Source organism: Sus scrofa, chromosome 2, assembly GCF_054392235.1.
Source record: "Sus scrofa isolate SSC_HxYL_T2T_F1_AM1 chromosome 2, Sscrofa_HxYL_maternal_Yorkshire_Landrace_v2.0, whole genome shotgun sequence".
Taxonomy (NCBI): domain Eukaryota; kingdom Metazoa; phylum Chordata; class Mammalia; order Artiodactyla; family Suidae; genus Sus; species Sus scrofa.
Window position 1 is genome coordinate 148,050,452 of NC_139384.1, and position 27,955 is coordinate 148,078,406.

At 53.1% G+C, this 27,955-nt stretch overlaps 1 protein-coding gene across 14 annotated transcripts in view; it reads right to left on the reverse strand.

Annotated features, from left to right (window-relative positions):
• Positions 1-24,241, reverse strand: part of MACROH2A1 (macroH2A.1 histone) — an 88,560-nt gene extending 64,319 nt beyond the window's left edge. For 7 of the 14 annotated variants that reach the window (XR_014836276.1, XR_014836273.1, XR_014836275.1 and 4 more), the window contains exons 1-2: positions 24,028-24,241; positions 14,572-14,776 (exon numbers count right to left, since the gene is read on the reverse strand). Coding sequence is in view for 9 of the 14 variants with exons in the window: in XM_021078354.2 (XP_020934013.1) it covers positions 14,572-14,743 (172 nt within the window). In the remaining 5 variants the exon portion in view is untranslated. 14 annotated transcript variants of the gene reach the window in all.
• Positions 24,242-27,955: the final 3,714 nt, after the last annotated feature.

The following is a 27,955-nucleotide window of genomic DNA, read 5'->3' on the forward strand; positions in this document are numbered from 1 at the left end:
GGACCAGAGCCAGCTGCAGGGGCGGCCCAAGTCAGGGCCCCAGGAGGCCGGCGGAAGGACGGGTGCCTGGGGAAGGCCAGAGAGACCCGCTCTAACCCCCCCCCCCACACACACCCCAACCCCGCCGCCATTCACGGGCTTTCAAGGACTCTAATTTACAAGGAAATAGTAAACATGTAAGTTTGCTCTGATATGGAAAATCACAGCCATTTGTTCTTAATTCATCTCAGGAAGGGGTGAACAATGCGAGAGGTCTGCTGAAACGCGATGATCTGAAGAGTGTAAAGAGGAAACCTGTTTAAAGAGCCCTGACGGGGTGCCAGGTCCCAGACGGCCTTTTCGGGGGGTCGGGGGGAGCCGGAGCGGAGCAGTGCTTTGGTGGGCGGCCCTCCGTGGGGACAGAGGCAGCGCCTGATGTCTTGCTGTCCTGCTGTCACATATATTCTTGGAGATGTGGCACAGCTTTGCCTCCTGGGAGTGGCATCGGCAGCCAGATCCTGGGGAGACATTTCGCTCTACCCGAGGACGCTGTTGGAGTGTATCCTGTGCACAATTTATCGAAACGCAGCATAAATGAGAAGAGGCAACTACGCTATAAGCCATCCCACTGGCCTTGGCAATTGGGTAGCCTAAGCACCCTCCTGCCTTGACATCTGTCCCAGCCTGCTTCAACCTGCCTCTGGAGACAAAGATCTGAGCACATGAAGCCTTTCTAGGTTCCTCCAGGACTGGCTGTCTCTAGAGCAGTATGAGTGCATCACAACACGGAAGCTCCCCAGAGGTGCTGTCACTCCGGGGGTCACCTTTAACAGCCCGGCCCCGCCCTGTGAGCCCAAGTAGATTCCCACGCTGAGGGCACTTGTCTGGGGATTTGCCTAAGCTCTGTCACCCAGGATTCCACCTCCCCTCACGAAAAGGGTCACGAAGGGGCATCGGGCCCCGCCTCAGTGCCACTGACTGCTTGCGCCCTCTCCACGCCCGACTGGGCTCCACCCTCCCCTCTCCTCCTGGCGGTCCTCAGGCCTCCTCTGGCCACCTGCACGCTTCTCCCCCAGGACCTCAGGGTCCTGTGGCTGCTACAGCCAACATCTCCCCCACTGACCGGACAACCCCTTCCCTACAGGCCAGCACATGTCACTCTAATGACCGTCACCCCTCTCTGTCCATTCAGCTCCTTCCTACAGCCCTCGATTCCCCTCCTCCCTGTCAGAGGCTGTGCAGCCGTCCAGGCCCATCCTGCAGGAGCCCGTCCTCCTCGCGTGCGCCAGGCCGCGGGGCTGTCTCCTGCCGCAGCACGCCCGGGCCATGTGCCCTGTACGGGACGGCCCACCCCTCTCCGGAGTCACATCTGCCTCCTGAGCCAGCCTGCGGCTCCGTGGAGCAGAGACGCCAGCCTTGGACCGGGTATACGCGCCCCATGAGATGTCCACAGGAGGCAGAGGAGATGCCAAGTGGACGGCTCTCCTTTTAACCGCTAAGGTTCAGCTCCGGTGAGAGCCTCCAGGAAATGCTCCGCTAGAGGTGAAGAGCTGCACTGAGTGACCTTGGAGAAGTCATTTAAACACCCCGAGCCCCTGGTTCCTCCTAAGCAAAGTAGCTGGTTTGAGCAGTCAGTGCTTGCAGGCTGTCAAGCGCTCGGCCAGTGCCTGACACACAGCAAACGCTCCAGGATGGCAGGTGCTCCACTGCTTCAACGGCCCTGCCTCCGCCTGCATTCAAAGCACTGCCCTCCTTGCCCCCAAACTCAGACTCTGAAACACCACAACCGTAATCTGGGAGAGTGCCAGGGCCTGCCTGGGGCAGAAAGGGGAGGGCAAAGAAAACGCTACTCAAGGGAAGGACCTTCACTTTCAGAATGAACAGCAGATGCTGACTTTCAGAAGTCAGTATCCAGATGAACAGAGACCACAGAGAAACGATAACCAAAGCCTAGACCTCAGTTACCAGTTACTACAGGGATCATCCGTCAGGGCATTGACAGCAAGGGAAGCCAACAGGTTAGTCTTTTCCAGAGGCCCTGGGTTTCCACAGGGTTCTCGAAGTTCTGCGGGCAAGAAATGCGAGCTCTGGCAGAGAAGGAGCCTCCCTCTGTAAGGGGGGCATTAAAAAGTGTCTTCTATCAAGCCCGTTCGACACATGTCCCCTGGAGACCTTCCAGACCTCCTGAAGTACCAGGGAACACATGCTTTCTGGCCACTAGATGGAGGGCACCTGTCTAAAAAGGAAGGGGGTTGGTGGAAGCTGAGGGAAGCAAGATCAGGCGGGGGTCGGGGGGAGCCAGGGTCGGAGCTGAAGGCCGGGCAGCCTGGCCGAAGCAGCAGCGTTTGTGTCATCTTCCCAGCAACCAGACCTGGAGGGGGCGGTGGGAGGAGACAGGCAGGGAGATGGAGGGAGCCTGACTGTGGCTAGGACCCTTTGCGTTTGTCTTCTTGCTAGAACGTATTTACAGTTCTGAGGAGTGGCTTTTTGCTTTCACAGTATTTTATTCTGGGTTGACTAGACACAGAAGCCCTCCGGCAGGGAAAGAAAGTAAGAGGGCTATAAATATGTTTTAGTAGTTGCTGATATTTTAACGGGAAGATACTGGGAGAAGAGATGCTTGTGGCATTCTTACTTCCTCTTCCTCGCCGTGAGCAGCTCTTTTAAAGCCACCCCTGATGGTCATCCTCAGAGGGGCCGGGAGCCCCCACACCCCTCCTGGGCTGCTGCTCCTTTAATCAGGTGGGCAGCTCCTGACTTGTTCTGCTTTTCACAGAATAGCTGAGACACCCTTCTGGGGCAGGAGCGAGAGATCAGCTCTTGAAACATTCCCAATGCCTTCCTGTTAGCCGCCAGCAACTGCCCTGCCACTGCCTCTCCTCAGACAGGTCGGATCCACGATGCTCTTCGTGCATCACTAAAAATCCAGCTCTCATCCTCACCGGTTTCCTAGCGGCATCTGCCATTCCCAACACTGCCTCCTCCAGAAATTCCTCCTTCCTCTAACTGGTCTTCTTACCCTTCAACACAGTGACGAAGCAGGGGTGGGGAAGGCACGGTCCCAGCCCCGGAGTCACTGCTCTGTCCCCTGGGATGGCTGGCCCATCAGAGGCACTCAATACAAGTCTGCTGAAATCAACCATGATGCTTTAGCCTTCTGACACCCAGCTCGGCACCTCGCGCCCGATGAGAGCTTGGTAACTCTTTTGCAAAGAGGTCATTGCAGATGAATCACTAAACAAGAGAACAAGCACTGCAGCATTCAGGTGGTGATGCAGGATCGAAGTGCGGGGACGTTCTCCAAGGCACTGGCCTGGTTTCGAGAATTAGACAAACACCCAGGGGCCGTGGCGGGCAGTGCGAACTACAAAGCAGTCATCCCAGGGGAAAGCAGCCCCATGATGGCCCAGGATCCAGACAGGCCAACCTTCAGTCTCAAGTCAGGACTCAAGGTTGGCTGAGGGCACCAGGGGCGCCAGGGCACGTGAGAGGTAAATGTCAGTCTTTCCATATCATAAGCACCCACTATTGTGAGCCAGTCTTTTTTGGCATTATACTTTCTAGGCCCCTTATTTTGAAATGAAAAGGGAGAAGATTACCTTTAGAAACACAGAAAAGAAACCATAACACTGATTATCTCCTGGGGGGAGAACTGGGTGTGCAAAAGAGCTGGGAGAGAAATACACGTCTCACTGTATGTCCTTTGGGAACGTGTGAATTTTATCATCGGTACAAATGACTTATTAAAGAAAATAATTACTTTCTGCAAAAATAAAGATAATGAAAGATCTGCCAGATAGGAGAAATACATTAAAAAGTATATAACTAGACAGACCAGTGAAACAGAAAAGAAAGTCCAGAAGTAGCCCCAATTATACCTAGAAATGTCATGTATGGTAAACGTAGCATCTCAGATCACCAGGGAAAAGACGGAATATTCAATTAATTGTGTTGAGATAAATGGGTACCATCTGGAACAAAATTAAGCTGATCCCTCTCCCACACTATATATCAGGAAAAATTCCAAATGGGTCAGAGTAAAAATGTAAAAAATTAAACCATAAAACTACTAAGCAAGAGCAAGAGGGAATTTCTTTGCAGCCTTGGAGAGAAGGCGGCTTTTGCAACAACAGCTCAAAATCCAAGAAAATCAGATATTAGAATCATTCAGATAAACTGGGTCATCACGTCATATATATTAAGTCATCACATTGTACACTTTAAATATATATAATTTTACTTGTCAATTATTCCTTATACAGTTGGAGGGAAAGAAGTTATTCAGGTAAATACACAAGAACTAAGTACAACATATATTTAAAGAAAATTCTGAATAGGAAGAGAAAACAAGAGATTATAAAGAATGACCAGATTCACCAAAAAAGAAACACACAGAACTTCTAGAAATAAAAAAACATCAAAACTGAAATTAACAACTCAGTGCCAGGAGATCCCACTGTGGCACAATAGAAGTGAATCCGACTAGTATCCATGAGGATGCGGTTTCCATCCCTGACCTCCTCACTCAGTGGGTCAGGGATCCGGCACTGCCGTGAGCTGTGGTGTAGGTTGCTCGAACCCCGAGTTGCTCTGGCTGTGGTGTAAGCAGCAGCTGTAGCTCTGATTCTACCCCTAGCCTGGGAACCTCCATATGCCACGAGTGTAGCCCTTAAAACAAAAAAAAGGCAAAAAAAAATTCAGTGACTGAATTGAGTAGCAGATGAGATACAGCTGAAGAGAAAATTAGCTAACTGGGAGATAGTTCCATAAGACAGATCAGAAGTAATTATCCAGAGAATAATCCAGAAAGACAGATATGAAAAATATAAGTGAGATGAATAAACATCAAACATAGAGTAAAACACTAACATATGTTTAATTTGTGTTCCCTAAGGAGAAAGAAACTAGAAAAGAGACACTGAAGAAATAACATCTAAAAACTCTGAGTTAAAGACATGTTGACAATCAGAGCCTCAGAAAGTTTATCACCAAAAGACCTCAATTAAATGAAATTCTAAAGGATATACTTCAATCGAAAGTAAAATAAGGAGTTCCCATTGTGGCACAGTAGAAAGGAATCCAACTAGGAACCATGAGTTTGCGGGCTCGATCCCTGGCCTCACTCAGTGGGTTAAGGATCTGGCGTTGCCATGAGCTGTGGCGGAGGTCGCAGAAGCAGCTCAGATCTGGCATTGCTGCGGCTCTCGTGTAGGTCAGCAGCTATAGCTCCGATTCAACCCCTAGGCTGGGAACCTCCATAATGCCAAGGGTGTGGCCCTAAAAAGACCAAAAAAAAAAGAAGTAAAATGAGCCCAGATGGAAGGTCTGAGATAACTGACACACACACACAATTTTGGACACACATTTTTCCTTGCCTGAATTCAGAATCAGGTTTTGTAGTGCTTTGTGCTCTTCCACTGGCCCAAGCAAAAACAGAACCCCTGACAGGGAACTTGCCTATGCATGTGCAGACTCCAAAAGCGGAAATGAAAGTTGCATATCATCCTTCAAAGAGAAATCTTGAAACAACAGTGAGACTCCTTGACCACTGAGGTTTCCTAGGCAATGCAGCAGAGAAGGTTTCAACAAATGGTGCTGGAACAACTGAAATTCACATGCAAAAAAAGTGAATCTAAACACAGACCTAACACCCTTCACAAAAATTAACACAAAATGGATCGAAGACCTAAATGTAAAACTCCAAACCATAAAATTCCTAGAAATAACAGAGAAAACCTAGATGATGTTGAATTTGGTGACGACTTTTTTTTTTTAATTTTTTGGCTATACCCGTGGCGTATGAAGTTCCTGGGCTAGAGAGAGAATCCAAGCCACAGCTGCAAGCGACGCCGTAGCTGTGGCAGTGCCAGGTCCTTAACCCACTGCTCCAGGTTGGGGACTGAGCCCACTCCACCACAGACACAATGTCAGATCCTTAACCTGCTGCCCCCACAACGGGTTCCCCTAAAGATGACTTTTTAGACATGACACCAAAGGCACAACACCAAATTCTTCATGAAAGAAAGAACTGAACGTTGGACTTCGTTAAAATTGTAAAGCTTCTGCTCTGTGAAAGATATTAAGAGAGTAAGAAGGTAAGTCACAGAGCAGGCGAAAATATTTGCAAAAGCAAGCAATGAGGAGGTTCCTTTTTCTGATCCAAGTGATGTGGTCTAACCCCTAGGGCAAAGCAGGGGACATGGGGCCATCGTTTTGAGAAGCAGGACCAGGGCCTATTTACACTCTCCTGGACAACCTCATGGCCTCTTTAGAAAGACTGGATGAAGATGCAGGAAAAAAATACATTTTCGAGCTCTGTAGCAGGTTTATGGGGCTCTGGGAGAAGCAGACCCTTAAGCCGTGCTGCCATCTCCACATCTTGGTGGGGAAGTGAAGCACGGGGGGAAATGCCAGCCCATGGTGGCTTCCGGGTCTGGCCTCGGCCCCGAGGTCTGACCCACCTGGGTCTGCTAACAGGCTGGCCGTCTGACAAGGTGACAGGGAAAGGCCACCGGCCTGGCGTGCTAAACTGCTGCTTATTCCAGGTCCCCCTGAATGTGCATCCACCACGGAGTCCTCCCCTCCTCCTGGGAGGCTGAGGGGGCCTGACAAGTGTCGCGCTCCCTTCATCATGTCATGATTTGCTCGGAAGGATCAAGCACAGTGAGGTTTTATGCGACTGGCCATCAATGAAGATGACCAACAGCAGATCTTAATAAACACATAATTAGACTAAAATCTAACTCTCATACATGTACACGCACACACAAGAGGCATTTAGGCCTCAGAACTAGAAGAGGGAACATGTATTTAAATACAGTCTGCGCACGCACGCACACACACACACACAAATACGTCTGCACACAGTGGATACCCAGTACACTGCAGTTTCAACTTGAGTGCTTCCAACTTCCCTCAGGTTCATTAACATCGTGTCCTCCCTTCCAGCTGGTGAAGGGCTTTGCAGAACTGTGAGCACTGAGCGGTCCTGAGAGCCCAAGGGAAGCATGAAGTCCCTGGCAGGAGTTAGCTGGGTCCCAGCCGGCCGCGCCAGTCCCCGGTAGGGTGGTCGCACAAATGAGCAAGAGACGTAGGCACTCAGAGGGCCTCGGAGCACCACAGAGCCGGTCTGTCTTCCGCTTCCTGCCCTATTTTGAGCTGCATGAGCCCAGGACACACTTGGGTGTCCCAGACAGGAAAGCAGTAAAGACGCCAGGGAAGTGACACAGCCAAAGGCAGGCTCTGTCCACCCTAATCTTCCCAGCTCATCGGGGCCTTTCTTTCCCAGGCCAGAAATGCCCAGCGTGATGGCTGTTTATTGGAATGAGCATCCGTGCAAGAGGACCTAGTGCTGACAGAGACGGCCTCCACATACGACACTTGCAAGACACAGGGTGGGAGTGGAGGGCAGCCAGTAACTCACCCCAAGGGGATATGCAACGTCCAACCTGAGCTACAGAGCAGAAGCCAAACAAGACGATCCTCTTAGCAGCGAAAATCAGGTGGCAGGGCATGTTTCACAACCGTCCCTTTCCCTGGGGTTCTACGACAGGTTGCGTCGGACGCAAGGGTGGGGCCTCATCCATCTGTACAGTGTGAGCCCGTAACGGTCCCCTAGGTGGTCCCTGTCTGTTCCCAAGGCCAGGAGCTGGCCCTGCAAACTTCACCGTGGTTAGTGAAATACCCGCAGGCAGCTTCGGGTAGAGCTCCTGCTGCGAGGGGATGCCAGGGGCCTTTAGAGGACTGCGGAGGGAGGTCCTGGTCACTGAGAAGAGGCAGGAGAGGGAAGGCCTAGGTGTCAAACACGGACGGGGATGAGGAGGGAGAGGGCTTGAGCATCCGGAAAAGAAGTGGGGGTTAAGGATACGAAAACCGGGATAAACATCTTCATTATTTCATATATTCGATCCAGAGAAGACAGAAAAAAATGATTCGAGCCACGGCCTTATCCTGGAAGCGGTGGAAACCTAATACTGCAGCCAGACCAGAGCTTGCGTGTGCACTTCAGACCGCTCACGGCGGCCACCTCGGGAGGGTCTACACTGGTTCCAAGGCATCAACACTCAGCCTGCAGAGCTGGCAGCCAGGGCTTCCCACACCCCTCACTGCGGAGGAATCCTCTGAGAACGGGGTTAGATTTCTGCAAACAGGCTTCTATCCTAGGAGGCCAGCTGGCAGGATGAGGCGTGTGATCAAGCTATGAAACAGGGTTTCTGGACCAAAAAAAGAAAAAGGTGTCAGAGCCCTTTTTGGATGCGACGGCCAGGAACCAGGCCTGTTCTCTCCGGGGTTGGGTGAGTGGCTCCAAAGGCTCTTCCCTCCCGGGTGAGCCCCGTGGGCAGGAAGCTCTGTCCAGCGTTCCAGGGAGGAGCACGGACCTGGAGAGTGGTGCGCGCTTCCTGAGGCAGCGCGTGAGTGGCTTGGCTCCGAAGAAGCCCGCGGCTTTCCCGAGCCACAGCCTCACTGCTCGAGTGCTGGAGCACCTTCTAATGTGTTGGCCCTGTACGCAGAGAGCAGAGCCAGGCCTCCATCGTTACCAGCCAAGCCCCCGCCTCCACGCCCTGCGCCAGACCGGAGAGCGCCCTTCGTGGTGGCCTCCGCTTTGCTGCTTCACTTGGCACTGCCCCAGTGCCGCTTCTCGCGGCCTAAGCCACACGTATCCCCACACTATCTTGTGCGGGGTGTTGACAGGTGCCCCTTGAAAGGCTTTCTGATAAAAGGTGGGCAACCACTACCCATCACAGTTCCTTCCCTGGGGGACTCAGGAGGACACGAGTATGTTAAAGGCTCTGAAAAGTCCTGCAGGAAAAAGCTGTGGCTCGGTGGTTCCCAAACTAAAGCAAGTGGCTTTACTGAGGCACTCAACAAAGTTATTCCTCTGTCCACCTCAGAAGCGGGAAGGGACTCTAGCCGTAATCCAGCCTCAGCCCCTGAGCCCTGTTTTGGTGGCCTGCCTCTTAAACTTCACCAGACACTGCGGTTCTGCTGAGCACAAGGTGCGCAAGGCTGACCCCAACACTGCACCCATCGGATCACAGCGCGCTTGCTCTCTGCTCTTCCACACGCCTCTCATTTGGGGACATCGGACGGCCTGAGTGCTTGGAACCTGTCCCTTAGACCTGCCCTGCCACCTTACTGGGCTGAGGGCTTGTGTGTCCCCAACATCAATGGATATTCCACTGGGGCAAAAGCCATAACACATTTTCCTTATTTCACGTCTCTTACATCTTCTAGCACCAAGCTGTGCTGGGCTGGGCACAGGGCAGAGACTCCCAAGAGGCTTTCGGAGATGAACTCAAGTTCCCATTAAATACTATTTAAGGAAAAAGTACCAGAGTAATATGGGGGCAAAGATGATGCCTCAAAGAAACTACCTCAGTTTCCTCCACAATAATATCTATTTTTATCCATCACTGATTGCGTGCTTACTAGGAGTGCTGGCTAAAGTCACCAGGTACAGTATCACACTTCACAGCAATCCCAAGAGGCCGTGCTGCTGTCACTGCCTAGGTTGGAAGGTCAAGGGCCAAGGGGTGGAGCACAGAGTCAGGCCCCAGGGTCCTGGGGCTCTGAGAAGACCAGAGGACAGCACCACATTCCTCAGAAGGAATTCCGTAAAGAGGCAGCAGGTGCACGCAGATGTGGGGAAGGAGCTGCCTGCTCGCCAGACTCAAGCCTACTCCAGATGTTGCCTTTTCAAGTTCAGCAGCGATTGGGCTCTGCACCCAAGAGGAGAAACAGATGCCAGCTTCAAGCTTCAGAGCAGGATGCGAGGCCACCATGCCCTCCCCCATCCTCCCCAGCCTCGAACAGCCCCTGGGGAGGGGTACGTGCGTGGTCCCTCCATGCCAAAGGCATGTTCTTCACAGGGGATCGTCTATCTGGGCTCTGACGGCCCCTGTTCTCGTGCTGGACGGACCTCAGCCCTGGCCCAACACAGGCCCGGGCCTCGGCATGCTCAGCTCCTAGCCAACCAAAAAAACCTTCAAAGTTTTCACGCCAGGAGCTCAGGACCGAAGCTGCCTGTGACACCAGACAGAAGCATCTGGTAACATGGCGTCTTGGTGTTGAGGGTGATACAAGCTTTAGGGGGAGTCAAACGGCAGTCTGACATAAACCAGAGGGAGTGGGCCTGAAAGAGCCATTTCTGTAGGTGCCTAGTGAGGCCCAGGGGGTTGTGACCAACTGAAAGGACAAGAGGCATGAGCGGGCAGTGACAGTCCCATCCCCACCCTAAGGGAAGGGGGCGACCCCCATCACCTCACAGCCAAGCAGGATTCCTGGGAACTCCTTCCGCTCTGCTTTCACCCGAGGTTAACAGCTAGCATTTGGGCACCTACACTGCTGCAGGCATGGAAAAGCCCTCACACGCAGCCTCTCGTGTCAACCTCATCATAACCCTAGCACACAGTTACTGGCACCCCATCTCACAGATGATAACACTGCAGCCTGGAGATGTGACTTGTCTAAGGCCACGAGGAAGAAACAGCAGCTGTGACACCAGGTCCACACTCTTAACTACCCAGTTCTGCTGCCTCCCCCTGACTTCCACTGAGCATCCTGGGCCCCAAGTGGTCCCCTGGACTGCCCACCAAGGAGGCGTCAGCTCCCCGCTCCAGAGCTGCCTAGTCCTAGGTGGGCCCTGCAGCTCAGCAGCCCTTGAATGTCCGGATCCCTCCTCATCACCCGCCTGGGGCCTTCTGCCAGGAGGAGGCCTGGCCCAGCCACTCCAAAAGAATGTCGTGTGTCATCCCACGACCAGGCCTGCAAATGTGTGTGCCACGTGTGAGGGAAGAAAACAAGGCTTCTGCAGGGCCCTTCAAGTGACAACTGGAAAAGCAAGGTGGCTCTAGGGAAGCGGTTAACAAGCATCCACCAGGGACTATTTTCTGAGAAGACCCAGTCTCAGCACATGCAGTCCTGCACCATCACTGCCTTTTTCTTGCCTATGCCTGTTTCTGGACAAGCTCTCTGGGCTGGGGAGAGGTCATGCGCTGGCTGGTATCCCCATGCTGGACACGCTGCAGCTCTCAATGAGGACCTGCTGAATGGGTGGTACTGCCCGCAGATGCCCTGCGTTCAAGCACGATGTCTGGGCCCTAAGCTGAGTGAGGGCTGCTCCCCTGGCTGCTCCCTCTTCCCAGATCTTCTCCAAGCTCTAGGAAGAAGCAAGAGGTGCGTGGCACGCAGGTGAGTGGCTGGACGAGCCCCTTGGCCAGCCCTCGCAGGGCTGGTCGGCACGGTCTCCTCATCAAAGAAGCCCTCCGGGGCCCCTGTGGTGTCTCAGCAGAGTCAGTAACCAGCTGGGCCGGTTGGTTCTTTCTCCCCAACTACCTACCGTGAGCTCCATGGAGCAGAGACCATTTCCGCCCCCACCATTCCTGTGCTCTCCTACAGAGGCCGGCATGGGGCCGGACCACAGCGGGGTCTTACCAAGCGGGGCCCTATCAAGCGGGGGCTTGGTAAGCACGTGGAATACGCGTCTTCAGTGAAACAAAAGCAAAGAGCAGAAAGAAAGCCTGTCCCCCTTGACTTCTCGCAGGCAGACGCCCAGGACTTCCCACTATCCACGTGCTCCCACATCCCGGCCCAAGGGGCTCAGGCACATCGCTGCCGGGCGCAGCCGGCGCAGGCGTGCAGCCCTGCTCTGACGGGGCAACGCGACAGTGCTTTCCTCGGACATGGCCCAGGGCTCACCTCCCGTCCCATCAGGCGACAGGACACAAGTGACCAGAGCAGTGATCGCTCACTCGCACTAATGGCTCAGAACGTCCCCCAAGGCCCATCCTGCGGGACCAGGCACCGGGCAACAGGCATGTCAATGACTTAGCACCGTGTGTAAGCAGAGGAAATGGCTCCAATTCAGCTAACTCTAGCCCTGCCGCAAGGACTTGGTAAAGCTTTAAAATACAGATGACTCTTCACCACACAGGGGTAAACACGGCTAACGCCAGTGGAGTAAGGATTTGCCTCAGGCAACTTGTGCAGCTCCAGTGCTGGGCTGCCTTGACCCCTCCCACGGCCTCTGGGATCACCAGTGCACCCAAGACGGCGGGGGGAGGGAGGGGGCGAGGGTGGCATGGTGGGTGGGGTGCAGGGTCAAAGTGCCTGGTGCCACGAACAGACCCGCTGACCTGAACTGCTGTGTTCAGTTTCAGAGCCAGTTGGGCACAGACAAGACACACGTACAGATTTTTTGTCCAGCACAGGAAGTAGCTGCTTTAGACACGATGGGGCAGCGGCATCCCCCACCCTACATCCTGCAAACTAAAAAGAGGAGGCTTGAGGGAAGAAGTGCAACTGTTGTTGTACTTGACCTCGTGAACGTGTCCACGAACACCCCGGCGTCACCCCAGTGCCACGACCACCGCAACACTCGGGAACCAGAAACCGCGGCTGGCTGGGTTTGCACATCGCGGCAGCTTCCCCATTATGCTCAAACAAAGCCCTTCTGCTCTCACAGCGGCCTGGAGCTGGTGGAGCGGGCACCGTTGTCTCCATGTGAGCTGTAAGGAAACTGGGGTCCAAAGAGGTTAAGTGACTCGTTCTGGGTCACACAGCATGTAAACTGCCAGCCCAGACCTAAAAAATGTCCTCCATCCTCATGACTTCTCCCCTGGTGCCCCTGGCTGACGGGCAGGGTCACACACGGTTTTCCGGGTGATGCCAAGGAAATCCCAGGCCTCTGTCTCCCATCTGCAGCATGAGGAGAATCAGGCCAGCCCACGCTTCCGGGCACGCCTCCTCTAAGAGTCTCTGACCAGCAGAGAGTCAAGGTTCCAAATATGTGTCGAGGCCTCACAAACCATAACCCCAGTTACTTCTGGTGCCTGGACGCTTTCGACAGGACACAAAAACGTTACAACCCTGGGTCACGGCTGGGTTCTCTGTGGGGGAAATCCGGGTCTTCCGGAAAGAACCTGGGAGAACAAGCAGCGACTCAGCTCTTCTGCTGCAGGACCACTTCCCTTTGGAAGAGGGATCCTGTGATGCTGAGTCTCTCCTCCTTGTCGCCAGAGAGCCAGCTGTCCCGGCCTGCCACCTACCCTGAGCACGGAGTGAAAAGCGGTAAAGGCATTACAACAGGACAGCAGGATGTCCGCCCCTTCTCAGGTCCTTCCTGGCTAGATGTGACCCGAGGCAAATCTTTCCATGCCCTTGGCTCGTCTTCTCTAAGAATGGGGGGCAGGGGGGTTTGGCCCCCCCAGTTGCTATGCAGCCACCAATAAGACCAATATCTGGGAAAGGTCCCAAAGATTCCCCTGCAGAGAAGGCTGATTCCAAAACTTGGGCAGGGGGAGATGAGAATATCTCACTGTGTCGGAAAACAAGGAAAGGGATGGAGCAGCAGCTGACGGAGAGACGGCAAAAGGACAGACAAACCAGCTTGAAGGTCAAACGTGAGACAATGTGAGCATCATAAGGAGTAATGACAGGAGAGTGCATGACCCACTTAATTTTTTAAAAAATCCATGAACCAACAGTGACAGTCCCAAAAATAACAGGATGGGCAGGAGGAAAGCTCTTCTTAACAGAAGAATACCAACTAATAAACGTAGAAACAGAGTTTCCGTGGTGGCGCAGTGGTTAACGAATCCGACTAGGAACCATGAGGTTGCAGGTTCGATCCCTGGCCTCGCTAAGTGGATTAAGGATCCAGCATTGCCGTGAGCTATGGTGTAGGTCGCAGATGTGGCTTGGATCCCACATTGCTGTGGCTCTAGCGTAGGCTGACAGCTACAGCTCCGCTTAGACCCCTAGCCTGGGAACCTCCATAAGCCATGGGAAGCGGCCCTAGAAAAGGTAAAAAGACAAGGGAAAAAAAGAAAAGAAAAAGAAAGAAAAAACGTAGAAATAATAAAAGGAAACCCTATTTAATAATCACCACAGTGCTAAGAGAACCAAGTAAGATCAGCAGGCAATACCGAAGCCACTGGATAAAAGACTGTGATCCAGGATGTGCAAGACTCACAGCCACCACTTTAACCACAGGACCAGAGCAAAGATCACCAGTGACAGGACAAACCCACAGCAGGTGCCTCCTGACATGACGCCAGACAAGGACCCAACACCGCTGTGGAATTCTCGGATCAAAACGTTTAACCTGAACCCAAGCATAAGACCAATCCAGATTAAAGGGCGTTCTGCAAAACAACTGACCTGGGCTCTCCAAAAATGTCCAAGTCATCAAAGACTTAAAAAAAAAAAAAGGTGGAGAAATGCTTTAGATTAAAGAAATTTAAAGAAATCTGAGGGACAAATGCATGTATGATCCTGAAATGAATCCTGGACTGAGAAAGAAATGGAACAAAACCATAAAGGACATTATTGGGACAACTGAGGAAATTTCCAAACAGACTATATAAGAGATAATAGCCAAAAATAAATGTGCACTTGTGTGCACACCACACACAGGGTGGAGGGAGATACAGCAAACGAGGCAAAATGTTAACAACTGATGAATCTGGGGCAAAATGTCGCTGTATTGGTAACTCTTCCATGGGTTTGGAAATTTTCAAAACAAAGGAAACCAACAAGATCCTACCAATTCCTGGCAAGCTGAGGTGTCCGCGGTGACGCAGGCGCACTCACCTGTCAGGTACTCCAGGACGGCGGCCATGTACACCGGCGCCCCCACTCCAATCCTGTACTTGGGGTGGCCTTTCTTGATGTACCGCAGCATCCGGCCCACGGGGAAGATGACGCCCGCCTTGGCGGACCGGGAGGTTTTGGTGGACTTCTTCTTCCCACCCCGGCTGGACATGGCGGTGGCCCTGGAGATGGATCAGTAAGCTCACTGTGGGGGCAAGAGGCACACGGGTCAGGCTCACGGAAGACAGCACGCCTCCCCCTTCCCCTGCACTCTGGCCCCTGGAAGAAAGGGGTCCGGCCAGCAGATGCCACTGCCTGCAGCCGCTGAGCCCCGAGAGCCCGGTTTCTGCATTCCGTTGGCGAGCTTCGCCCCTGAAAAGAGAACGGTTTCGCTTTCACATTTTATACCATGACATCAATTTTATTGGCCACTTTAATCTAAACACTACCCTGACCAGGACTGCTCTTAAGTGCCCTGCCTTTAGGCCCCATGATGTAAAAGAAAATGGCACTTCTTAGCTACGATCTATACGCTTGTTTAATAATTGTATTTTCATACACTGGAGGCTGGGGCTGCTAAGTCTGCTGAAGTCTTCCTAAAAGAAAACTACGTCACCCGCCCCAGAAGGAAGATGTGAAGCAGATCCCCGGGCACGCGGAGGGAAGCCATACCTCTACCTTACGGTCCTTTATCTGCGAGAGGCAAGAACGGCTCACGGGACATCGGTGGATGGCCCGGATGGAAAAAGAGGCGCTCGGAACCCCTGCACATTGCTAGTCAGGCCTGTCCTTAGAGAAGAGGGAGGTGAGTTTTTCCTTGCCTGCCCTCCCCCCAAATCCCCACCCAAAATGTCCCTCTTCTGCGGCCCTCTCTTCTCTACCCCCACTGTAACTGGATCCAGGTCACCACCATCTTAACCGAATGATCCCAAACATCTCCGAAAAAGGTCTTCTCACCACAGGCCACACGCAGCTGGGTTAACTTTGGACACACAGGTCTGAACACACTATGGCCCAGGTCTTAAAGATTTCCCAGCTGCCTCAATTCTCAAGATGAAGTCAGGACCCTTCACCTATCATGTGACACCCTAAAAATCTCGGCCTGGCACACCACCTAGCTTTACCTGTGCTTTCTGGGGTCTAAACATCAACACAGGGAGTCCCCCCAACCCCCTTCTCTGTGGTGGCCGTGCCCCTCTTCTAGGACCTCCTTTCTATCTCATGCTTTGCTGCCCTCTGCCAACCCATCCCCGAGGGCTCCCATCCAGTTGCTCCATCCTCTGGGCTCCCCTGTGCTTCACCCACAGCATGGCACGTACACACGCCCATCTCTCCCCTGGTGGTACAGGGTCCCAGAGGGCTGCCCCCGACTCTCCCCCTCGTGGAGCACCACTCCGCAAGGTCACCAATGTTTGCTAAAAGCATTCAAGCATTTAGACCAACCCAACACCTTTGGACAAAGAGCTTTTAGATCTGAATGTCTCCCATTTCCACCAGGAGAGGCCTGTGGCCAGCGATGATTAACGCAGCTCAGTCCTGGCCTTACTGGAGCAGAGACTCCAGCTGTGTCTCCAAGCCGACCAGTCTGGGTGTGTCTGGGGCTGCCTCTGTGGCAGGCAGACAAAGTCCTGTCCCAGAGAGGAGCCATGAGCATTCAGGGACCTTAGGGGTCCCAGACATGCTTATTCTTTAAAAGTAATGCTCCTGGGGCTTCCCTCTGACTTGAGCCAAGAGTCTTTAAGCTGACATGCTGGCGACTCCCGGGTCCCTAGCCCGGCACACACTTGGCTGCTGAGCCCTGGAGCTCTGTTCTGCGTGTCTGCAGCAGGGTCCACTTGTAAGTCCCACAGGCACTTGAACTCTGGTCTCTCAGCCCCAGCGGTGGCAACATCACATACCAAGCTACCAAGCGGGCATCGGCCTGTCCCTACGTCCCTGCCCACCTCCACAGCTCGCAGTCATTGGCCAGGCTCCATCAAGCTCACTTCTATAAGTTCTCAAGCCTCTTCCCTCCTCCTCGCCCTCTCCCTACTTCTCACCTGTTCTCCCAGCACCAGTCTCTCTCCACAGACACCAGAGGGTCCCTGCCCACTTTGCTGGTTCCTCGCCACCTGTGACAGCCACCAACAGCGTCTTTCAACTACTTCTGCAGCACTGCTTCCTGCCGCCCTGCCCAGGCGGATGCCCCAGGCAACCCGTGACTTCCTGACCTGTGATGCTATGTCCAAGTTTTCATACAGGCTGTTTCTCCTGACTGCAACACCCTTCGTCTCCTTGCCAACCTGCTGCACCGAGGCTCACACAACCCCTCTTCTTGGTCCTGACCAGAGGGTGGAATTGCTCCCTGCCCTGTGTGCCCACAGCACACAGCCCAGCACGTACTGCGTGCCCGCCTCCACAACCCAACTCCACTCTGAGTTACTCCAGGCCGGGTGCTGTAGTCAACTCATTCCCGGGGTCGCCCGGTCCCAGGAGAGTCCTTCACCCCCAGGGCCACTCTGCTGATAGAATGTCTTCACAGCCCATCTGGAGTCAGGTTCCTCTCTGACACAGCAACCCCGAGTCTTCATCCCCCTCCCCAAGGGGGCTGTGCTGAACAGATTCAGTCCCTCGCTCCTACTTGTGTTCTTCCCGCACTAGAGGTCCGTAACTACGTAACTGGAGACCCCCAAGCGGCAGCCACGGCGGCGAGAGAATCCTGCCTAAGCCATGCAGCCTCATGACATCCAGTTACGTGTGCTGATTTTAAGAGCATCATTTGGAAAATCACCTTGCAGCTCACGGATGTGCCAGGTCCATCCTGCTCTTCGGAGGCCCCTGGGACGTGGGCAGCAATGGCCGGGCACCAACGTGAGGGGAGAGAGTGGCTCTGACGGGAGTGGCTGTTGAACGTTGTGGTTAATAACTCAAATTCCCAAGTCAGGCTCCACCACCGACAGCCTACGTACCCAAGGCCAGCTGCTGGAGCAAAGACGTCCCCACGGTGTACGTCTCACTTGTGCAAAGTCCAAAGAGGTTTCCACGAGTGGCTGGTGTTCTCCACAAGATATGTGGATCCAGACCCCTCCCACCCTCCAATGCACGATTCGGGCTTACCACCGAAGGGAAAAGGCCGTGGGAGACAACCCAGAGGGGCTTCCGGAGGCCGGGTCTGGAACGGGGCACACCACGTATGACCACGAGCCATCAGCTAGGACGGGCGTGTTCTCATGGCCGCACCTAACTGCCGGAGAGGCTGAGAAACGGCCTCCCGCTCCGTCTCTGAAACATCACACACCAATCTGAAAGCTGACCCTGTAGCCAGGGTCTGAGTGCCCAGTCAAAGCCTACGCTGACCTATGTCCTGCGTCTTGCCTCTTCTATCTCTCATGATGGCCAAGGTGCTTTCTTATACACTCAGCTTCTCGGCATGGACCTTGCTTAAGGGAGAAACAGCAGTAATACCTCGTCAAACTGCCAAAGCTGTGTCCTTCCTTCCTGGACTCATCAACCAGGAGGACACCCCATTCGGCCAGCCAGAAGCCCTCAGCCCTGTACAGGGCCCCGCATGTCTTGAAGACAGGGACGGGTCTTCAGGCAACCTCGGCATCTGTTCACTACTGAACATGAGCTTGGCTGTCTTTCTGTTATCAGGCCAGGAAATGCAGATCCTGCGGTTGGTCCTGAAGGGATCTCTGTGGTCTCTATCTTTGCAACTCCTCCAACTATAAATCCATCACAACAGACAGCGCAGAAACCCAAAGCTCGCCAGAGACACTGGTGGAGGGGGCTGCTGAGAAAGAGCCAGGCTCCAGTGAGAAGCAGGTCTCTGACCACAGCAGTCCCCCCGCCCCCATCTCCGCTGCACCTCAACAATCAAGATGTGACCAAACAAAACAATCTGTCCTCAAAGCACAAGACAAATGAGAAACCTGGCTGTGAGGACCCTGTGAGTAAGATGGATGGGGTGTCTGGGGTTAGGGGATGTAAACAACTACATTTAGAACAGATAAGTAAGGTCCTGCTGCACAGCACAGGGAACTATATCCAGTCTCCTGGGATAGACCATGATGGAAAAGAATATAAAAAATAATGTATATATATGCACAACTGAGTCATTCTGCTGTATAGCAAAAACTGGCACATTATAAACCAACTCTACTTTAATTTAAAAAAAAAAAATGGACCTGAAACCAACGAGGGGGGACAACAGAAGTGAGGAGGGCAAAGGGCCATCCCACCACACTGGCCCTTTCCTCGCCAACGGGCACCCCAACTGGCTCCTCAGTGCGCTGCAAACCACCGGCACTGCCACTTCCACCCTTTGGCACATGGTGCCCCCCCCAGTCTGGGGCCTTCCTACTTACAGTCGCCATGCATCCTCTAACGATGGGAGACCTATCAAGGAGCATTCTGGCAGTGGCTGTGCCTTGCAGGCCCCAGCCCCAGCCTAGGGTCGAGCCGCTCCATTCCCAGACTCCAGCTTTGCACTCAAGGCCCCGCTGGCCTCCGGCCCATCTCTCCCTATTTCCAGCAACGAGGGCTCCACCAGGCTGATTAGCGCTCAATTTCCTCAGCAGACAATTCTGCAGAGGCCCCTGAGGCCCGTGAGAAATCCCTTATCATGAAGCTGAGCCACTACCGGAGTTATGTTCAACTGCTTCTCTCAGCCTAAAATAAAGTGCTTTGCAAAGGCAGTTTCCAGCACCTCCTTCCAACCCAAGTGCTGCTCTGGATCCAATTTATGTAAACACTCTACAGCCAACCACCTCCTCTTAGCACGTGCTGCACAGTTCCAGCACTGCCGAGTTCCTGGTCTGTCTCGATGGGATGGATCAGGCTACTCTGCTCACCACTGTATCTCCAAGAACCTACCCTGCTGCCTGGTTCCTGCGAGGCCCTCGAATGCTAGCTGAGGGGTGACTGATTAGTTACAGTAGGTAACGATCCTCTCCATAAAAACAAGGGCAGCATTTCCAAAGGCCTGAGGACTCAGAGATGTAGCAGGTGGGACCCCAGTCCAGGACCTCCTCTAAGGACCATTCCTGTACACATACCTGGTCAATCCCTGTGGGAGCCCAGACCCGCAAAATTCAGGGAGCTTGAGGAGCTACCCTGGCAATTACCAGGAAGGGAACCACAGAATGTCCCTGACGGCCAAGGTATAGCATGCAGAGGTCTTCTGACTCACTGACCATTCTATGGCTCCAGCAACCTCTCTCTCTCTCTTTTTTCCCCCTGGCCCTGGCATGTGCAAGTTCCTGGGCCAGCAATCAAACCAGAGCCACAGCAGTGACAACGCTGGATCCCTAATTGCTAGGCTACCAAAGAATTCCCTCAACCTCTCTTCTTGCCATAAGATGGGCTCAGTAATACAGACCAAAGGAAATGACTTACCTTCCTCATATCTGTAAGATACTGACCTCTGCTAAAGCTGCAGTGCAGAAAACTCAACAATCAGAGGCACTCACAAAACCATTGGAACGGTCAACGAGGAAGTCTTTTTTTACCTAAGCAATGAATGCATGCATATTGATCCTGAGCGAAATACGGACTGGAACTGCTGGGGGGGCTGCTAGGCAGAGCGCCCTATCGCCAGCACCCACGGATGCAGGAATCTGAGCAACCAGTGCTCAAGTCACTGTTCCAGAGGGAGGACCGCCCATCCATTCCCTCCGCTGGGTAAATGCCCACATGTCCACATGCGTCTGTCACTCCAATCATGAAAGCAAACCTGAGCCACTTAATTCTGAAGTGCAGGACACTCATCCTGTTTCCAGCGTTCTCTCCCGTTTACCCCTATCTATCGCACCAAATGATGAACAGTGTCACACTGCCACAGCCCCAGAGGGATGTGGATCTCCTACAAGGCTATCACTCACAGAGCCGGGGTTCACAAGCTGCACGCTGAGTGGTTCAGAGCAGGGATGTGCTCTGGTACTCTGGCTGATCAGGAAAAACATCGCTCCCCATTCATAAAAACACGCCACCGTAAAATGAGCTAGATGATTACGGAACTTCAAGTCTCTCCACGGTGAAGCGAGGGAATGCAAACAGGGAGAAAGGATAGCCTGAGATAGGAAATAAATCCCAAACGCCACATCTTGTTCCAGCAGACATGACGCTCAGGTGTGAGGTTTTCAGCGGCGGGAAAAACCGAAACCCAGACACGAGTGTTTCTCACGACCAGCAGGAACCAGCCAGCAGGAAGCCGGTCTGGGATTGCATGCTCACCTCTGCAAACCCACTTGGCAGTGCGCTTCCGGAGCGAAGCTAGAGGAACCAGCACTGTTTCAACAGTAAGGCCCTGTCTGCTGGCTTCACGAGGAACCACTGCTTCGCACTTCCTCTTTCTTTTAAAGGTCGTGCCAAACCCGGAGCTGCCACTCCAGCAGAAGGCCATCGGAGGCAAAGGTGAGCTTCCGGAGGGCAAGACCCTGGTCAGGTTTGGCACTGGTGGCTATTCAGTGTCTGTTGGCTAATCTCCCAATAAGAACACAGCACATCTGACCGTGTCTTCCTCCTTCTCAGACCGTAATGGCTCATGATTACTGCTCTTACCATGCCGGTGTGTTTCTGATCTGGATCCTCTGCAATTTGGTCTGTGCGGCCTCCGTTTCACCTGACTCCCCTCTAGGATCCAGTCCTCCCGAGCCTCTGGCAGTCCTCCCACATGACCTCTGTTGTCACTGCTCTAAGGCTCTGCACACACACACCTGTCCCCACCTGCCCGTCTTTGCCCAGCCAACACTCACTTGGCCCTTCCGGGCCTGATAGGGGCCTGGCTAAGTAACTGTACTGGGAGGTCCTGTGGCCTCCTGCCCTGACTTTGCAGCGGCGGACTGCCTGCCTTCTCCTCATGTCAGCTTCCCAAGGGAAAGAACTGGGCTTTTTTTCCCTTTTTCTTTACTAAATTACCAGCTTATTATAAAAGGATATAACTGAGGAACAGTCAGAACGGAAGAGCTCCACAGGGCAAGGTGCAGGGAGGTGCAGGGAGCTCCACATGCTTCCTGACCTGGACACTCTGAGCCCTGTCCTTTGGGGGGGTGGGGGGGGGGGAGGTTCCATTACACAGGAGGAATGTTAACCAAATGACTGGCCACTGGCAACTGATTCAACTCCCAGGCGCCTCCCCTCCCGGGAGGTGGGGGAACATGGCAAGACTGGGCATTTCTTGGTCAGGTTCTGTCCCCAGTGCCTCAAGAAATATTTACTGAAAGACTGCAAGACACTGGTCTAGCAAGCTTGATCCAGGCAAACAAGCCATGCAACTTTTTGGAATAGAGAGCTGACCCACTTGGGCTCACTCCTAAGAGCGAAGGTGGGGCCCTATGTACGTCTACACCTACAGAACGCCAGAAGGACCCACAGGACAGGTATGGGCCCCACTGACCCCTGCCCCTCCCCAGCCCACATGTCCAGAATGGGGCTCTGAAAAAGCCGACACAAATCCAAGGGCCCACTCACATGAGAACTGGAGAATGCTGCAATTCTGATGAACACCACATACAGAGTCTTGTTGGGTTTTGCCAGGTCGGGATTTGCAGTCTGTGCTTTTGTTTATTTAAATAAACCTTTAAATCGCTTGGGGCAACATTAACTCTGAAGCTATCAGAGGCAGGTCCCAGAACACAGATATGTGCTCCAATTCTCTCTGTGAGAAACGGATGAGGGCTCTTCCAGACCTGCTGTCTCCAGGGCCAGAAGCAACGGCAGACTGAGCGATACCACTCTCTGACTCTGGCCCATTTGGAAGAGACCAATCCAGTGACTTACAGTGGTGTATTAGAGAGTCATGTGTGATGTTCCAGACACCTCTTAAAGTTTAATAAAATGTGAGCCATCCCTTCCTCATTCTAAAGGCCTTTCCTCAAACAATGTTCCCTTACTTTAACCCCTTCTCTCCTACTCAACGCCTTTATTGAGGGATCAGCATTAACAACGGCAAGAGATTACAACAATAATCGACTGGAGAGATTTCTCACGCTCTTCTTAAAACTTGAATAGAAAAAGAATTTAAAGTCTTGAGGATTTTTTGAAAAAAGAAAGACAAATAAATTGAAAACCACCTTATCCTCATCCAGGAGCCTCTTGTACGAGACTGAGATGCCACCGGCCAACTATGCTTAGTTGTGTACAAGGGCTATTAATGCCAGTTGCACACATGAGGTGTCCATTTCAGAGCTAATAGCGCCTCTGACAGCTGAAGTAGGTAGGTTCCACCTAATTCACAACGAGTCTCCTACTCAAACCTAAAACTGTTCAAAATTCCCAGTCCCTGGAGCAGGAAGCCTTGGAACAAAGCACTTTCCCCCCTCTTTAATGATAAAACCTCAAACCACAAAGGTAGAAGAAAGACAGAGCGAGGAGAAGTGCCCCTCTACTTGTCTATTCTTATATGCCTTTATTGGATCACTAAAGTCTTACAAAGAATCCGTGGTAATTTTAATTGTTGAATTCAAGGTTTGTCTCGGCTGCTGTTAGTCTCTGACTTTCAAACGCATGAATATTTTCCCTAACATCTTGTCTAACGCCTTCCAAGGAGTCCACCGACAAGATCTTTGAGGGATCTGTGCTCCCTGCAGGAGTGGAGGTGGGGTGCACCAGCCCGCACACCTGTTGTCAGGTGACAAGGCCAGCAGCATCCTGTGTATTCACCTCCTCGCTCCACCCCACCCCTCAGTGAGCCTCTTCCCTCCTGGCCTTCTCCACCCGAGAAGCCTACAGCCTTCCGGAATTACCTTAAAAAAAAAAAAAAAAAAAAAAAAAAAACCTCCCAACCAACCACAAAGCAAACAAAAGGCTGATCAGGAGACGAGCCAGAGAGCAGCAGGGGTTCCAGAGGCCCCTCTCCAGCCAGTCCCCGGACAAACCCCTCCCCGCCCTTGCCCCTGCCCCTGCCCGCTTCCAGCCCCGCAAGTATCTCCCCAACCCCCTCACCCTACCCTCCCAGCAGATACCAGCCAGACGCCTACACCACGGCCACATGGGGCTCGGGCCCCATTTATTGTGCCTGGGCCGGCAACTCCCGGGCGGGCGCCTCACCAAGTACAACTCCGCGCACAAGAGCTCCGGGCGTCCAGGCCCAGGCCGGCCGGCCGGGGCGCGGCGCCTCCCCGGCTTCGAGTCCAGCCCTCCCGGCCCGGGAAGGGACGCTGGGGGAGGGGCCGGGGCTGCCTGAGGCCACAAAAGCGCCCGGGCGCGGGCAGGAGGACGCGTTCGAAGAGAAGTTGGCTTCCGGGTTTCCTTTTTGAACAAAACCGAAGGGAATCCCGCGCGGCCGGGGTAGGGCCTGGGAGGGCGCCGTGCGCACGCGAGGCCCCAGCGTGGGCCGCGCCAAGCACCACGGCCCGAGCGACGCCCGGTGCGCGCCAGGCCGGGCCGCTCCCGGGCACCCTCGTCCGGCTGAGCGCGGCGGCCGAACCCGGGCGGCGGGGACCGGGCGCGTGGCGAGGGGGCCCGCGCGGCACTTACGGGGAGGCTCGGCCGCAGCGGCGGCGGCGGCGGCGGCAGCAGCAAGGTGTCCGGCCCGTGCCCTCTCGGCCGCTCGCGCCTTTTTTCTCCGCTCTCCTCACTGGCCCGCCCGCCTCCTCGCTTCCCGCCCGCGCGCCCCGCGCTCGCCCCCTCCGCCCGGCTCCGCTGCCGAGTGAACTGGAACCAGTCGCCGCGGCCCCGGGATTCCCACAATGCACAGCGCGCAGCTCGTCACATCCCATCCCGTCCCCGCGCGTCCGGCCACCCCTCCCGCGCCACTCCGGCGCCCCGGCCTTGACCCCAAGCTCGCGGCTGCGCGCGCGGGAGCCCTCCGCGATGTGCCGCCTGGACGTCGGTGGGTCGGTGCCCGGGGCGCACCAAGGCCCTGACTTGTGGCCTCTACCCTCAGGCGCCCCGCCCGGACGCCGCCCGCCGAGTCCGGTCCGAGCCCTGGGCTAAGTCCTGGGAAAGGGTCGGAACACTGGTTGGCAGAGGCTCTTCTCCAGCTCGCGTGCCAGCCTGAGTGTCTCCAGTGACACTTAATGAGCGCCCACTGTGGGGGGACTTTCGCTGTCCCCCTAGAGCCTTCCCACTAAGGCAGGGACGGAGGCACAACTGCTTCTCCCTCCCCAACCAGTGCAAACCTTCTGAGCACCTAAGAACCTCCCGCTGTCTTTGGATACAACCCCCCATTAAACCTGCCCCATGACCAACTAATGCACATCCGGCTCCCCTGGGGTTCTTCATAGTGACACCTACAGGTCTGGATCTGCTTTGTTCCGTGGAAGGTGATGGCTATTTCGATTCAGCAAAATGTTCCTTCTTGGACCAAGTCGGGATTTATTAATATAAACAGTGATTCTTTATCATTATACACATTTTTTTTTCTTTGCTAACAAGCAGAAAGAGGAGAGAGCGCAACAAAGGCCATCTGTGTATTTCTAAACTGGTTTTTGGCCTGAAGGCTAACGTTAGTGACCCATCTTGAGTACTCAAATAGGGACCTTCCCTCTCCCCCCCTCTTTCCTCTATCCACCAAAGTGCAGAGGGAAGCCATCTCAGCACCCATCTGAGGACCAGATTTAGATAACAATGCATACTGGCAGAGTTGTTCTGTGGCTGCTGGAGTTGGTGATGGGAGATTATTAGAGTCATTAAAGATGCCTCCCAGCTCTCAGACTGCCCCTACAAGAGCAGTGGGAACCTCCTCCCCTCACTCTTTACACTGTCTTTTAAAAGTCTGCAAAGCAGTGTCCAATACATGCCATTCATACATCCATTAATTCAATTAAATATTTTGCTCATACTTTGTGCCATGCAACAATGTAAGTGATGAGGAGGAGGCAGTGACTAGAGCAGACAAAAATCCCTGACCTCCTGGAGTTTGAGTCTGGCAGGGAAGGACTAGAGGCAGAAGAGATGATGTGGCAGATGGTGTAAATGCTGGAGAGAAAATAACCAGGGAAGGAGAACAGGGGGTATGAGTTGAGGTGGGGTTTCGAAGTTTAGAGAAGGCCTCCCTGAGAAGATGACATTGAAGCAAAGATGTGAAAGAACCAAGTGAGCAAGGCCAAGTGGCTATCTGGGGGAGGAGTGTTCCCAGAATGAGGAACAGCAGAAGCAAAGACCCTGAGGCAGAAGGGTCTCTGAAATTATCAAGGAATAGCCAGTGTGTTCTTACCACAAAAAAGAAATGATATGTGACACGACCAAAGTGTTAACTAATGCTAAAGTGGTAATTATACTGCAAAAGATAAACAAATCAAATCAACAGATTATACACATGAAACACACAATGTTATTTGCCAATAATATCTCAAAGAAAGTTTTTGGCCACTCCACCAACACACGGACGTTCCCAGGTCAGGGGTCGAATCTGAGGCACAGCTGCGACCTACAACACAACTGTGGCAACACCGGATCCTTAACCAACTGCACCACAGTGGGAAATCCAATAATATCTCAGTTTTTAAAAACGGAATAGTGAGTATGAGGTTAGAGTAGAATGAGCGAAGAGGCAAACTACAGGAGATAAAACTGGACAAGTGAGGATACTTTGGGTCCGAAAACAAAAGCATTAAGGATGTGTAAGGATTCTGCCAGGGAACCTGCAGAAAGGTGTCAAGGAAGGGACAGAGACCACTCCCACTTTGTTACTCTCTCCTTCCCTGGTCCTTGGTGAGGGGGGTCCCTCAGTTCTCCAGGGGCCAGCCAGCAAGTGAGGCTTCCGCAGGCCATAGTAAGTATGTAAGGGTGCAGGCTTCAATAATTCACTCAACTAACACTTGCTGAGCACCTGCTGTGAGCAAGGCTCCTTCCAGGAGAGAAACCCTCCAGGTGTGTAGACACACTGCCCAGACTCTGGTTCAAAGGGTAAGCAGCGCTCCTGGAAATCTGAACAGGAGAGAACAGCTGGGCTCAGGGAAGGCCAGGCATGTGTGCAGACGGGGAGATGCCTGCAGGCTGCTGGGGGTGCCTGCTGCTGCCCTGGGGGTGTACAGACCTGAGGCTTCCTCTTCCCCAGGCCCGTAGTGATGGCTAAGGCCCTACACACCATAACTGTCTAAGCGATCCCAATCTGCAACCCTCAGGGGCCAAGCACCAACGCACTCGCCTCCACCCCAGCTTTGGTTTCTAAGTTGATGTCCCTGGCAACATGGAAGTGGGCCATGCCTACATGGCTGTCTTTTCTCTCCATCTCACTACCTGCCAAATCGCATATAGCCCACCACTTCCCTTTCCCAATGGTCCCAGCAGACACGCTATTTCTAGGACGTTTCTATCCCCAGTTTACAGACGAGGACATGACAGATTCAGAAAGCCAAGTAATATGCCCGAGATCACAAAGTGGTTAGGCTGGCACTGGGGTTCAAGCCCAGGTTCATCTGGGACCTGAGCTCTCACGGGTCAGTCCTGAGGAAAGCCCTTCCAGGGGCTTGGTTTCCTCTGCACCCAGCATCCACCCTCCCTACACTTCCACCCAATTCACTGTGGGTCTTTTTCTCCCCACTCAGGCAAGCATCATCATCCTTGGATTTGAGTCCAAGGCCTCCAAGAACTGAACTTGGTGCCATCCCTATCCCCACACCCCTCCAGAGGGTGCCGTTCTCAGGGAACTCACTAGGAACATCGCCCCCCAGAGCGGTTCAAGATTCCCTGTCTCCACCTCGCTGGCAGGCTCCACCTGCCTTTCCCTTCCCCTATAACCTGTGGGCCCTATCCGTCTACCTCAGTGACCTACCCTCTCCCCTAATCTGGATTAGAGGGTTCCAACCAGCTTTTTTGGTTCCCAGCTGCAAAATGAATGCATCCTACCATGTAAAACTTGGAAAATAAAAATGCACGAAAAATGAAAATCACCCTAAGGACACCACCAGGAGAGAACCACTGCTTCCCTTCCAGCCTTTGTATCCTTAGCTACTTGATAGTAAACATTTTTGAGTTCTTGCTGCATTTACTGCTTGTCTCCTACTTTTAAACTTAATGGACCTTTATGAACATTTCACCAGGCATTCTACAACAGCAGCTCCCAAACGCTCTGAATTCGAAACGCCTTCCCCTTCTAAAATTACTGAGGACTGCAAAGAGCTCTTGTTTATGTGGGTTATATCTGTCAATATTCGCCTTATTAGAAATTAAAGCAGAAACTGAAATATTAATTTATTCATTTAAAATGCTAATATGTAAACAAGTTGCATCCTGATATAATCAATGTATTTGTATGAAAAATAACTATACTCTCCAAACGAACAAAACTGAGTGAGAAGGATGTCAATGTCTTGCAATTCTGCACGTGTCTTTGATGTCTGGCTTAACAGCAGGCAGCTAGATTCTCATGTCTCCTGTATTCAGTCTGTTTTAAGTATACGAAAAAAATCTAGGCTATGTGAAAAAGTACAGATGAGTATTTAGGAAAAGCAGAGGGTTT